The 14,877-nt window shown below is 41.3% G+C and overlaps 1 protein-coding gene across 1 annotated transcript in view; it reads left to right on the forward strand.

The window, feature by feature from the left end:
* The window catches only part of LOC140935865 (uncharacterized), a 31,998-nt gene that overhangs the window by 1,251 nt on the left and 15,870 nt on the right, over positions 1-14,877 (forward strand). Inside the window, exons 2-14 of the mRNA XM_073385442.1 lie at positions 1,066-1,100; positions 1,914-2,010; positions 2,171-2,214; positions 2,821-2,899; positions 3,588-3,646; positions 4,249-4,477; positions 5,393-5,519; positions 6,171-6,199; positions 6,355-6,635; positions 6,906-6,993; positions 7,613-7,683; positions 8,344-8,419; positions 9,307-9,395. Coding sequence (XP_073241543.1) covers positions 1,066-1,100; positions 1,914-2,010; positions 2,171-2,214; positions 2,821-2,899; positions 3,588-3,646; positions 4,249-4,477; positions 5,393-5,519; positions 6,171-6,199; positions 6,355-6,635; positions 6,906-6,993; positions 7,613-7,683; positions 8,344-8,419; positions 9,307-9,395 — 1,304 coding nt within the window. The remainder of the gene's footprint in view (positions 1-1,065; positions 1,101-1,913; positions 2,011-2,170; positions 2,215-2,820; positions 2,900-3,587; positions 3,647-4,248; positions 4,478-5,392; positions 5,520-6,170; positions 6,200-6,354; positions 6,636-6,905; positions 6,994-7,612; positions 7,684-8,343; positions 8,420-9,306; positions 9,396-14,877) is intronic.

Genomic DNA, 14,877 nt, shown 5'->3' on the forward strand with positions numbered 1-14,877 from the left:
ATACTAGCTTAACCTGAGATCAGGCTCAATTTTTGTTTTCCTTTGTAAATAACATTCTGGCAGGCAAGGCGAAACGAAAACCAAGTTTAGCGGTAGCCATTAGAGAGAATGTATGAGAACCATTAAAATTCCGCCTGATCTCAGGTCAATACTAGCTGTACTGTAGAAACCATTTGGCATTCCTTGCTAACAATACACTGGTTACCAGAGGTCGTTTTAGTAGACATCATTAATTTTAATAATGATGTTACTACATGTGTGCTAAATAAAGGGGTGTTTTGCCCTTGGTTTGGTTGTTAAATGGTTAGGTACATTAATTTGCACATAAATGAGTCTCTTTTGCCTGGGTTTATGTCAAAACTCATGTTGATGAGTCCAAAAAGAATGAAACAAATATTCCTGGCTGCTAATAGCAGGATGATATAGATACGTGTGCACATGCGCAAGGTCACTGGCTATATTGCAGAATTTGGTAGTTTGTGCTTCTTGCTGAATCAAGCGGTGACTATGTGACATTAATGAAGTGCAACCATCCGAGGGCCCAAAATGGCCACAGTTGTTACTTTTACTTGATAACAAACCCAAGGGTGTTGCAAAAATAGGAAAGAGTTTTGTCCACATTTTGTGAGGCCCTGTCAGGGTTAAATTCCGACAATCGAATGGCCTTTAGAGCAAATGAAATTGTGGAAAATGACATCAAGATGGGTCAAATACGGACAGAGACATGGCCTACTCTTTAAAACGCAAAATGACCATATTTGAAGCATGTATTACATATCTCTCCCCATCCCCACCCCAAAGAGGGCCTCATTTGTCACAGGCTCAATTACCAACCGCTGTTCGATCAAAGACAGGATCTGGGAGATGACAGCAATCAAGCCTATGTTTTGTCAATGATAGGTAGATAATAAAACAGTTTAAACTGTGGGAAGAAGTTGCCAGCCAGGTCTGCTCAGGAGTAGATCCACTCCATTCGAAGGGATAAGAGTTGCATACATGTAAATTTTAAAAAGAGAGGAGAAACTACAGTTAAGTAAACTAACCATTTTTTTCTAATCCCGAAAGGTGAACAGTTCAGGACAAGGTCTTGATATACAAAGGTCAGTACTGACTGAATATTTTTCCCAATAAACTGTACATTTACATGTACATTTAGCTATTAATAATGATATAGTTACGTAAATTAGTGCTGTAGATTGTTTGCAGTCAGACCTCCATATGCACCCTTCTGATTTCTCATAAGCAACCACAGTTACTGATAATTCCTTCCATTGTTGTAAGCGACCTCTTGTAAGCGATAACCTGAAGCATGGTCTAATCTCTTTGTTTGCTGTTTGTCCTATTCTGTACTAAGAAAGAACTTTTTGTGATAACATGGAATGCACACATATAAAACTTAAAATTTGTATGCAATATATTCTCTTTCAAAAGTAGATGTGTCCAGACGTCTTTTCAGAAGAGAGGCCATGTAGTTCACTTGTAAGCTTTAAGCAACCACCTCCCATAAGTGACCAGTAAACCTTCACCTTTGGTCGTAGGCAGCTAATAGAGTAGGATTCATTGTAGTTACTAGCTAGGCTTAATCTAATTTAAATCATTTTTAATTTTTGAGTGGATTGCTGGGATAAAGGGAAGTTGTGAAGGGAAGTCAGATGTACCATACTGGAAGAGTATGTTATGGACAAGACATTTGCAAACAATAGGATAAGGTACCACTGGTGCAGTGAGTATTTTTAGGGGTGGATCCAGGGGAAAAAACAGCCATTTTCCAATACAGTGGACCCCCACTACAGGTGTCTATTTTGAGCTGGCCCCATGTCAAACCAGGTTGAATAGTACTGTTTATTGATTATAATATCAGGATTATGATTTTGTCATTGATTCCTTTTCTGTCTTTTCCTTCTATCTCATAGCAGAAGTGGTTTGAAAATCACACAGTTGCAGTTAAACTGTCAAATGAAAAATCTTGATCGTGGTTGGTGTGCCCAAGGAATTAACCCACGACTTGTGGTAAGATTAAAACATTTACAGTATCTTTATTCTTTGTTTTCTGCCTATAAGAATAAAAATAATTGTTCAAAACTAATAATGAGATCTCTGCAGTTTCAAGTTAAAAGTTTTCTTTTTTCAATTTACCAAATCTTTGAACCCTCTGCTAATTTCTCTGCAGAATTCAAGTCGCTCCTGTCAGCTACCAACCATGGGATTCCATGTGTGAGTAATAAGCATTTTATATTAAAAATATAGAATCACTGCTTTGCTTTTGTGTAAGAAATTTCAACAAAAATTTGACATACAACTCTTATTGCTCCCAGTTCTCCAAATTTATGGTATGTCCAGTCGTGTTTGGTGCCACATTCAGGTGTTCCTCTTCATGACATGTTTTCATTCTCATTTTGTGACACCATAATAGAGTACTAAAGTGTGACGTCATTAAAATGAAATTTCTGAAATCATGGGATTTGCTAGGATATTCTGAAAGAACAATGTCCAAGAGGCCTACTTGCCAAAAATGAGTGTTTCAGGGCAAATTGTCTCTGAGATCATAGCCCAGTTATGCTTAGAAAACTCCATACAAACCCTTCTAAATTTTTTTGGGTCGACCCAAAAAAAAATTAGAAGGGTTTGTATGGAGTTTTCTGAGTATAACCAGCTAACATCTCAGAGACAATTTGCCCCGAAATGATCATTTTTGGTAAGTAGGCCTCTTGGACACCGTTCTTTCAGAATATCCTGACAAATCCCATAATTTCAGAAATTTCATTTTTATGACGTCATCACTTTAGTACTCTATGTCATATAATATTGTCTCAATTTCAGAATGAGTACTGCTGAAAGATTGATTTTTGAGCAATCTTTGGGCCAGCCAGTGGAAAGTCTGCATAAAATGAAGCATCAAGTAAGATTGTTTGTAATTTTTTGTAATGACTACATGGGGCTAATAAAGTCTCTGCTCCCAGTAGAAACCAAACTTTTGACTTTCCTTAGCCTTGCACTCTAAGTTTTGCCCCTTCTTGTACATCCTTCCATTCTCATGTGTCTAAATTCCTCGTTCCCCTTTCCATTATGAAACACCTCCATGCAGGCTAGACTCTCACGGACTATCCAAGTGCTTCTAGACTCTCAGCAGTGGAGACACTCATAGTGAGATTGAGGCCATTAACTAGGGTTTTCATAATGTGGTACAAATCCTTTGCACAGCAAGGACATACTGCAATTGTCAAAACTCTTCTGTGTGAATAGATATTAAAGCATCTATTAACAGCAAACAGGATAGAAATGAAGCTAGTAATTGCCGATGTGATCAATTGTGTTTGTCTAATTGCTCACCGCCCCCCCCACCCCCGCCCACGCTCCACGGCACATATGGCTCCTTTGGCATGGACTCAATAAGTCACAAGCAAGTCAGTAGGGTTAATATTCCCACCCTGACTTCGCACGTCACCCTCTTTCATAGCAGACCCAAAATGAGCCGTTTGCTGAGTCTTGTAAACAGCTGAGCATCTCCTATCTGACTGATCTGCCATTTGGAATGCTAACTGTTGCATTATTATTACTTACTTTTATTCTGATGTTCATGGTTTCAGGCTGCAGTTGAGAGCAGGAAGAATCAAATAAAACTTGGTGGGCAGACCATAAACAAAGGGTAAAAATGCCAAGCAACTTACTCCATTTGTTTTTCAAGTTTTTTTGTGGTAACAAGAAGTGGTATGAGCAAAAAAGTCTACATTGTGACCTTCTGTTAAAACTTGAAACTTATTGGAGGGAATTAAGTACTTGCCTGTAGGTGATTGCAACTTCCAGTGAGAATGCCTTTGATTAAGATGCCACCAAAACAAAGTCGTGATCCCTTTAAAATAGAAAGAAAAAAGGGCAGTTAATGAAATCTACCTCAGTTAACAACAAGGAGCACCATTGCATCTCATGTTGTTGGTCAGCGTACAACATAACTGTAATTTTCTTATCTATGAAGCACCTAAGAGTTCTTGAAAACATATTCAAGTGTGTCCCTGTATTCCAGGTGGAATTGGAATTTGGAAGTGTTGGTTTTTGAGGAGGGTAAAAAAAACAGAGTACCTAGAGAAAAACCTCTCAAAGCAAGGGAGATAACCAACAACAAACTCAACCCACATACGGCATTGATGCCAGGATTTGAAACAGGGCATCATTGGTGGGAAGCAAGAGCTCTGTTTTCACCGCTGTGCTCCCCTTACTCCTCTACACTATATTTCTCCTGTTTTCTTTCAGGTATAGAATGCCTGTTATAAGTCGTGTTGTATCACCCAGTAAACCAAGTGCACCTGCCATGCCATCACATGCTCCAGAAGCAAACCCTGTAAACCTTAACAGCAAGGCTAGTAGCAAACCTATCAGTAGTGTAGCCATTCACTCAAGATGTTGCTGTCGACACCACAAACAGGGCAATGATCAAAAGGCGACATTGAAATCAAGGTCCTCTGACAGTTTAACCAAAGAGGTACTTATATTTAGGCTATTTTTTGTTTTATTTTTGGTTTTTGTTTTTTTGGTGTTCAAGAATTATTCGTGTAAAACTGGACAGAAATTTTAGATGCTTTTTAAATGCTCTGATCATACTGAGGTACTTTGTTCTTGTTTTGTGTATGTATTAACTTTCTTAGACACAAATATGTCTCTTTTTACTCTGTTATTTGGCTTATTAAATTAGAGTACTCCCTCATTAAATTTCTTTGATCAGTCTTTGTCTTAATGCAAAGCTCTTTAACTTGTCTTCCATGAGTAATATTCTACAGTATATACCTTTTAAATTCACTCTACCTCTTTTCCTCTGCCCTAAACCAGTTCAAATTTTGAAAAGGAAAATGTAATGATGTCAATTCTCCTGACAAAATAGCCAACATTTCGTAATGCAACCACTGGTTTCCCTGCAAAATGACCTCTGAGAAACGTGCACAGAAATTCCACACTGGTGGTGTGTCACTGTTGAGATGTGGGTAGCACTAATTTGATTGGTCATGTCGCATGGGAAATTTGCTTCAGCCAATCAGAAGCACTACCCAGATCTGGGTAGTGATGGGTTACCAGTATGGAATTTCCACGGTCGTTGCTCAGACATCATTTTGTTGGGAAACCAGTGGTGGCATCATGAAATATTGACTGTTTTCTCAGGCTTCTAAATGATCTCTTCATTATGAATTAGCTACACGTACATGCATTAGAAATTAGCTGCTTCCAACTCTTTAATGGTGACCTACTAATGCAACAGACTGTACAATCATATACTGTTAACATTTCTGGTACAGTAATTCATTCTGATGCTCCATGGACATACTTTCTAGGTTTGCTCTGCCTATATTTTATTTGTATTATTATCACATCAGTACTGTTTCTTCTGCTATTTTGTTTTTTTCAGAGAGTTTCTAGAGGAAAGAAAGAAGGATCTGCGATCAATCAAAATATTCATGGTAACACTTTTAGTGGTGAGAAAAGAGTAAAACCGACAGACAGACCTCCTCCCAAAAAACTGCCATCACCAAGTGGTATGAAAACAATATATGCTTGCTGGCTTTTTAATCCAATGCTACAATGTACTAATAACTTGTTTAATCACAGATGTGGGTTTGGGGTGCGGGGCTTGTGGGAGTTAGAGATGAAAGATCCCTCTGAAAAGATACCCATTTGAACCATCCCAAAATGGACTCCTAGAGATGGTTCCTGTTGTTCTTCAGTCATTCTTAAGAGACCTTTAGATATGATTAAGGAGACCAAGAGGACAAGATGTGACTTATAAGTTTTATTTTCCCATAATCTAAGAAAATAGACACCCTTGAAACCTTCATTTTACTTCTTTCACTGGAAAAGTTATCACAGATAAGCCCTCTCCTGATCGCAAAATGAAAGCATGCACTTCTGACATTCTATAACTTATTTCTACCACTACGCCATATGCCTAAAACATACGATACTGGTTCATTCACCCTCACCAAAGGTCTCTATTGACTCTCAAAAAGGCAGAAACCTTCCTTTGATGGTACACGTAGTTTCAGATCCAAAAGTATCCATCTTATTTTAGAAAGGGTTGTACATGAATGTGTGCAAAATATTTTTGCTAATGAACAGTGGCAGTTTTCTACTGGATGATTCTAACGCTATAACCTAATGGTACAACTTTAATTCTCATTCTCTCTTAGGATTCATTGTTGGACAGCCAAGAAGAAAGGTAAAATTAGTCATCTATTTTTCACTTGTAAATTTGTGTCTTATATAAACCTGCACTAGAACCACCGTAACAAAAATGTTTTTGCTCTCTTTAGTTATTAAGAGTGAAATACAGACATTTTTAAAAATGTTGTTGCTCTCTTTTCCTCATTCCAGAGCAAACGGGTGAATGTGCTTGCCTCAGATAGTAGCTCCAGTATTCAAGAGGAAAGAAAGAGAGTTAAAAAATCTGAACCAAAACAAATGAAACAAAAACGTTTAAAATCACCAGAGCATAAAAGTGCAGAAATTCTACCCACTTCAACTGATCCAGCAGAGGAAAGTACAAAAGAATTAATGATATGTGTTGAGGACGCAAGACAGATCCCAGTGTATGAAGATGTGTCTAAAGAACCAGAGGAGTTAATGGAAGTAGAATGTCTTGATGAGGAAAAAGAGTCTTACAACAGGCAAGTGTCAGTTTTGCTGTGTTAAAGATATGCAGAATCCACTTTTTCACTCCATGTTCGTTTGCAGATACCCCTAACCTCCCGTCTTACCGTATTGAATAATAATTATTTTCTCTTCATCCTCTTCAATGCATTTAGGAGAAGTCTAAATTTCTCATTTTGAACCATGGCAAATATAACGTTGGTTGTAAGATTGAATTCATTCCCGTGACAAAACGGTCTTAAAAATTTCTCAACGTGTTTTGCTTTTTATTGCAGGGAGCAGCCTGATACTTTAGATGTTATATCAGTGAGATCTGCAACAACATGTGATCCAAGGCGATCAGCTACACCCAGACTTTTGAAGGTAATAGGTTTATTTGCATTTTCTAGTCGCACCATGACCTTCACTTAGCCTCTGGAGCAGCTTTTAGTGAAGTGGCAAACTTTTGCTGGTAAATCCTGCAACCATCGCAGCAGGAAAAGGTCCTTTTCACTAGCTTGAAGGTTAAAAACATGGCTCCGTTCAACAATGACCAAAGAAAGGTTCTAAACAGCCGCAAGGAGAGAACGGACAATCCTTGAAGTGAATGAAACGCGAAAATTATGATGCTGCTGTGCATGGTTACACTTTTTTGTTACTAACTCCTTTCTCGTTTGATGAACTATTAAAAAAATGATTGATGAGTTGTAACTTTATTAAAAAATATTGAGTCGGCACCAGGTAAACCATTTTTAAAGTCCACCACCCCCTGCTAACTACACTTTAAAAGGGGTGGATCGGCCCCCGCACCTTGAAAACTGCTCCGCGGGCCCTGATGGAGATGTGCAAGTGCTGCTGACCCCGCACACGACCAGGTAGTAGTATAGTGAGGTTGAAGTTTTCCTTTTTCGTGGATTCTCATAATTTTTTTTTCAGCGCTGTCATCATAGTTAATGGTCTCCAACTTATTCGTTACTTTTGTCTTCTTTCTTGGTTATATCAGGTTGCCTCTGAAGTGAAAACTGATCCTACCTTAGCTAAAGTTTTTCAGAAGTTAGACACTGACTGTGATGGGTAAGTCAGTTAATAAATATTTATTATTCATTCAAAATATTTCCCCGATTCTGATTGGCTTAAAGCACACGTTTAATTCACCATAACCAGTTTCTGATGACCAAATTTGGAAGAATTTTTTTGTTTAGCGAGGAAATGACGTCAAAAATGTAGCGTTCTTGCAGGTTAATGCACCGTTAACCGAGAAGACCTGGGGACGAGGTTGAGATGTTTTGGTTGTGAACTTGAAAAATGGCGGACATTTCACTCGTTTCAAGAGTAAGAACTAGGCGAAAAAATAGCTAAAAACACGGCAAGAACAGCAAGAAGACAACTCGAAGGGCAACATCTGCTATTTGGGGAATATTTGCGGAGCTGAACAGCCCTAAACGTGCACTATCGAATATGAACTTAACATCGATGGATCGATGGAGGTAAGCATGTTTTAGCCATATTTTTAAACTAGGAATTATTTTGAATGAATAATAAAACAATTATTGAATTTGGCTTTCGTATCATATAAAGAATTATGGAGATCTCGGAGGATGTTATCTGCCACCCTCCTCGATCTCCATAATTCTTCATAAGATACTCAGCCTCATTCATTAATTGTTATGCCCCCCATCTTAAAGCATCGGTATCTATTTTCCCATGCACTGCATTTGCTGTTTTATGTTTCAGACACATTTCGTACGCTGAACTTAAGAAAAGTCTACCAACACATCTATCAAGTCACCAAATTAAGTATTTGAAAAAGGTAGGGTAATTCATTAGAAGAAAAAACCAACCGCTGCGGTTGAGATTCTATAGAAATGACATTTATGATGTTTTTGTATGTAATCACTTGCATAATTACCCACAAAAATCATTGATCTTTGCTAAATTGGTTTTGTACTTACATTATCAATCAGTCTTCCCACTATCTACATTAGAAACATATAGGGAACTCGGAAATAGGAATTCAGAGTTTGATGACACATCAGGAACAAAGATAGGACAGACCATAGACAGTAAAGCATACACTGTAAACCGACGTCTAGTTCAATGGGGACCTTAAGATCCGACAACCGCGTTCCCTGTAAAAAAAGTCGCTGAAAAATAGACTTCGTATCCTTTCAAACTTTTTTGCGATTATTCCAAGTCGACCCAGAAAGCCTAATGCACTTACAGAGTTGTTGTTTTGCTTATTAAACCTATTGCTTTTTTTGACGTTCCCGTTGTCGTCGTCGCTGTCGTAGTTCTGTTTTGTCTCTATAAATAGAGAGCTGTAGATTCTAAGACGAGTACGAATACGAGTACGAGATTTTCTCGATACTAAGTGGTGCACTCGCGTGAACAAGCGTCAGCGGGAAAACGTGGTAGCCGTCGTCATTCTACTACGAGTTTTAGCGCGAATGTCGTGGTAGCAAAAATAAGATATCAAATGTTAGAAGTCTAATCATTTTGCGATGGGGAAAGCGCGTAACCTCCTTCACTAAAGGTAACAGTGCTAACTTTTTTAGTGAAATATAGTAAAATAAAGCTCTCCGTGAAGTCTATGTTTTGAGAATACGCGAAAAAACTTTACGTCAAATCTCGTACTCGCGGTCGTTCTCGTCCTGGAATCTAAAGGTCTCTGAAGTGTACTATTTCGTTTTCTTTCAGATTTATGACATGGCTTGTGAGAGCACATTCTTTGGTCTTGAAGAGTTCACTGCTACTCATCACATGTGTAGTCTTTTAACCAATTCAAGGTAAACATGTTAGAAGTTTACACTGACAAAGTACCTTCTGCAGCCTCAGTACCCTCAAAGGCATGATTGTTTATGATATGTACCGCAAGGGTGATTTGCTTTCACAACGTTACTACTAGTTTGACCAGTTTTTTTTTACCATCGTTATTCGTGTGCTACATGTATCATTGTGTAGACTGCGAGCAATATCTTATTGCTTTTTTGAAGTGAGTGGGTGTAACGCATCGTGCGCGGTGTGCTGTGAGACGCGAGAAACGAGGTTGTCATCCGCAGAAACCCTCGTGGCCTGTCGCGCGGGATGTGTATGACGGAGGTTACAAGGGGTTACAGAAGATTGCAAAGTGTTACAGAGGGTTACAAGGGGTTACATTGGATTACAGGGGGTTACAAGGGGTTACAGGGGGTTACAATGTGTAACATGGGGTTAGAAGGGGTTACAGGGGGATATAAGGGGTTACAAGGGGTTAGAAGGGGTTACAGGGCGTTACAGCGGGTTACAAAGGGTTACAGGGGGTTACAAAAGGTTACAGGGGCTTAGAAAGGGTTACAGGGGGTTACAAAGGGTTACAGGGGGTTACAAAAGGTTACAAGGGGTTACAGGGGGTTACAATAAGGTTACAGGGGGCTACAAGGAGTTACAGGGGGTTACAAGGGGTTACAGGGGGTTACAGGGGGTTACAACGGGTAACAGGGGGTTACAAGACGTTACAGGGGGTTACAAAGGGTTACAGGGGGTTACAGAAAGTTAACAGGGGTTACAGGGGGTTACAGGGGGCTAGAAAGGGTTACAGGGGGTTACAAAGGGATACAGGGGATTACAAGGTGTTATAGAAGGTTACAAGGGGTTACAGGGGGTTGCAAAGGGTTACAGGGGGTTACAAAGGGGTTACATGGAGTTACAGAAGGTTACAAGGGGATACAATGGGTAACATGGAGTTACAAAGGGATATACGGGGTTACAAGAGGTTACAGTGCGTTACAAAGGGTTACAGGGGGTTAGAAAGAGTTACAGGGGGTTACAAGAGGTTACAGGGGTTTACAGAGGGTTACAAGAGGTTACAGGGGGGTTACAAGGGGTTACAGGTGGTTACAGTGGGTAAGATGGGGTTACATGGGGTTACAAGGGGTTACAGAAGATTACAAAAGGTTACAAAGGGTTACAGGGGATTACAAGGGGTTACAATGGGTAACATGGGGTTACAAGGCGTTACAGGGGGTTACAAGAGCTTACAGGGAGTTACAAAGGGTTACAGGGGGTTACAAGGGGTTACCGGGGGTTACAAAGGGTTGCAGGGGGTTACAAAGGGTTGTAGAAGGTTACAAGGGGTTACAGGCGGTTACAGGGCGATACAAGGGGTTACAGGAGGTTACAATAAGGTTACAGGGGATAACAAAGAGTTACAGGGGGTCACAAAAGGTTACAGAAAGTAACAAGGGGTTACAAAAGGTTACAGGTAGTTACAAGGGGTTACAAGAGGTTACAGGGGGTTGCAAAGGGTTACAGGGGGTTACAAGGGGTTACAGGTGGTTACAAAGGGTAACATCGGGTTACAGGGGGTTACATAGGGTTTCAGGTTGTTACAAGGGGATACAATGGGTAACATAGGGTTACAAGGGGACATAGGGGGTTACAAGAGGTTACAGTGCGTTACAGAGGGTTAAAGGGGGTTAGAAAGGGTTACAGAGGGTTACAAGGGGTTACAGGGGTTTACAGAGGGTTAAGCCTAGATACAAATACCGCGATATTTTTTGAGATATTTAGAAGTTTTTGAGAAATTTAGAAAATGTTGAGAAATTTAGAAAAAAAAGTGATATTTAGAGCAATTATCACAAAAAAGATACTTCATAAGAAAAAAAAAAACGGTTTATATTAATTTCGTGTCCTTTTACGAGCCAGCGATACTACCAATTCAGCAGATTTATTCTGCAGTACAATAAGATACACCATATACAAAGTACCTACCAATTAATTCGACGCCACGTGGAATCAATCAGTCAACATGGCAGAAGTTATCGAAGTGGAAATTGAACAGGCGAGTGAACAAGAACAAAGAGGAAGAGAAGGCCCTGCAATATACATCTTTTGCTATTCAAATAATAATGTATATTTTTTTTCATTTCTTTAATTGATATAAAGCCAAAAATGGGTCAAATTAACATTAGAAAAAAATGATATTTCTGAGAAATTTAGAAGATTTTTTAAGAAATTTAGACTAAATTCAAAAGAAATTTAGGAATTTTATGAGAATTTCTAGAAAGAAATTTAGAACATTTTTTGCGATATTTGTATCTAGGCCTACAGAGGGTTACAAGGGGTTACAAGGGGTTACAGGTGGTTACAGTGGGTAAGATGGCGTTACAGGGGGTTACAGGGGATTACAGGGGGTTACAAGAGCTTACAAGGGTTACAGGGGGTTACAAAGGGTTGTAGAAGGTTGCAAGGCGTTACAGGCGGTTCTAGGGGGATACAAGGGGTTAAAGGAGGTTACAATAAGGTTACAGGGGATAACAAAGAGTTACAGGGGGTCACAAAAGGTTACAGAAAGTTACAAGGGGTTACAGGGGGTTACAAAAGGTTACAGGGGGTTACAAGAGGTTACAGGGGGTACAAAGAGTTACAATGCGTTACAAGGGGTTTCAGGGGGTAACAAGGGGTTACAGGGACTTACAATCGGTAACGTGGGATTACAACGGGTTACAGGGGATTACAGGGGGTTACAAGAGCTTACAAGGGTTACAGGGGGTTACAAAGGGTTGTAGAAGGTTACAAGGCGTTACAGGCGGTTCTAGGGGGATACAAGGGGTTAAAGGAGGTTACAATAAGGTTACAGGGGATAACAAAGAGTTACAGGGGGTCACAAAAGGTTACAGAAAGTTACAAGGGGTTACAGGGGGTTACAAAAGGTTACAGGGGGTTACAAGAGGTTACAGGGGGTACAAAGAGTTACAATGCGTTACAAGGGGTTTCAGGGAGTAACAAGGGGTTACAGGGACTTACAATCGGTAACGTGGGATTACAACGGGTTACAGGGGGTTAAGGGGGGTTACAAGAGGTTACAGAGGGTTTAAAAGGGTTACAGGGAGTTACATGGGGTTACAAGGGGTTACAACGGGTAACAGGGGGTTACAACAGGTTAGAGGGGGTTACAAAGGGTTACAGGAGGTCACAAAAGGTTACAGGGGGTAACAAAGGGTTACAGGGGGTTACAAAGAGTTACAGAGGGCTACAAGGGGTTACATGGGGTTACAAGGGGTTACAGGGAGTTAAAAGGGTTACAGGGGGTTACAAGGGGTTACATGGGGTTACAAGGGGTAACAGGGGGTTAGAAAGGGGTTACAGGGGGTTACAACGGGTAACAGGGGGTGACAAGAGGTTACAGGGGGTTACAAAGGGTTACAGAGGGCTACAAGGGGTTACAAGGGGTTACATGGGGTTACAAGGGGTTATATGGGGTTACAAGGGGTTACAGGGAGTTACAACAAGTAACAGGGGGTGACAAGAGGTTACAGAGGGTTACAAAGGGTTACAGGGGCTTACAAAGGGTTACAGAGGGCTACAAGGGGTTCCAAGGGGTTACATGGGGTTACAAGGGGTTATATGGGGCTACAAGGGGTTACAGGGGGTTACAACGGGTAACAGGGGGTGACAAGAGGTTACAGGGGGTTACAAAGGGTTACAGGGGCTTACAAGGGGTTACATGGGGTTACAAGGGGTTACAGAGGGTTACAACGGGTAACAGGGGGTGACAAAAGGTTACAGGGGGTTACAAAGGGTTACAGGGGGTTACAAAGGGTTACAGGGGGTAACAAAGGGTTACAGGGGGTTACAAAGGGTTGCAGAGGGCTGCAAGAGGTTACAAGGGGTTACATGGGGTTACAAGGGGCTACAGAGGGTTACAAAAGGATACAGGGGGTTACAAAGGGCTACAGGGGGTTACAAAGGGTTACAGAGGGCTACAAGGGGTTAAAAGTTACAAGGGGTTACATTGGGTTACAGGGGGTTACAACGGGTAACAGGGGGTGACAAGAGGTTACAGGGGGTTACAAAGGGTTACAGAGGGCTACAAGGGGTTACATTGGGTTACAAGGGGTTAAAAGGGGTTACAAAGGGTTACAGAAAATTACAAGGGGTCACAAGGGGTTACAGGGAGTTAAAAGGGTTACTGGGGGTTACAAAGGGTTACAGAGGGTTACAAGGGGTTACATGGGGTTACAAGGGGTTATATGGGGTTACAAAGGGTTACAGAAAGTTCCAAGGGGTCACAAGGGGTTACAGGGAGTTAAAAGGGTTACAGAGGGCTACAAGGGGTTACAAGGGGTTATATGGGGTTACAAGGGGTTACAAGGGGTTACAGGGGGTTTCAACGGGTTACAGGGGCTTACAAAGGGTTACAGAGGGCTACAAGGGGTTCCAAGGGGTTACATGGGGTTACAAGGGGTTATATGGGGTTACAAGGGGTTACAGGGGGTTACAACGGGTAACAGGGGGTGACAAGAGGTTACAGGGGGGTTACAAAGGGTTACAGGGGGTTACATGGGGTTACAAGGGGTTACAGGGGGTTACAAGGGGTTAAAAGGGGTTACAAAGGGTTACAGAAAGTTACAAGGGGTCACAAGGGGTTACAGGGAGTTAAAAGGGTTACAGGGGGTTACAAAGGGTTAGAGAGGGCTACAAGGGGCTACAAGGGGTTACATGGGGTTACAAGGGGTTACAGGGGGTTACAACGGGTAACAGGGGGTGACAAGAGGTTACAGGGGGTTACAAAGGGTTACAGAGGGCTACAAGGGGTTACATTGGGTTACAAGGGGTTAAAAGGGGTTACAAAGGGTTACAGAAAATTACAAGGGGTCACAATGGGTTACAGGGAGTTAAAAGGGTTACAGGGGGTTACAAAGGGTTACAGAGGGTTACAAGGGGTTACATGGGGTTACAAGGGGTTATATGGGGTTACAAGGGGTTACAGAGGGTTACAACGGGTAACAGGGGGTGACAAGAGGTTACAGGGGGTTACAAAGGGTTACAGGGGGTTACAAAGGGTTACAGATGGCTACAAGGGGTTACAAGGGGTTATATGGGGTTACAAGGGGTTACAGGGGGTTACAACGGGTAACAGGGGGTTACAAGAGGTTACAGGGGGTTACAAAGGGTTACAGGGGGTTACAAGGGGTTACATGGGGTTACAAGAGGTTACAGGGGGTTACAACGGGTAACACGGGGTGACAAGAGGTTACAGGGGGTTACAAAGGGTTACAGGGGGTTACAAAGGGTTACAGAGGGCTACAAGGGGTTCCAAGGGGTTACATGGGGTTACAAGGGGTTATATGGGGTTACAACGGGTTACAGGGGGTTACAACGGGTAACAGGGGGTGACAAGAGGTTACAGGGGGTTACAACGGGTAAAAGGGGGTGACAAGAGGTTACAGGGGGTTACAAAGGGTTACAGGGGGTTACAAGGGGTTACATAAGGTTACAAGGGGTTAC

Source organism: Porites lutea, chromosome 4, assembly GCF_958299795.1.
Source record: "Porites lutea chromosome 4, jaPorLute2.1, whole genome shotgun sequence".
Taxonomy (NCBI): Eukaryota; Metazoa; Cnidaria; class Anthozoa; order Scleractinia; family Poritidae; genus Porites; species Porites lutea.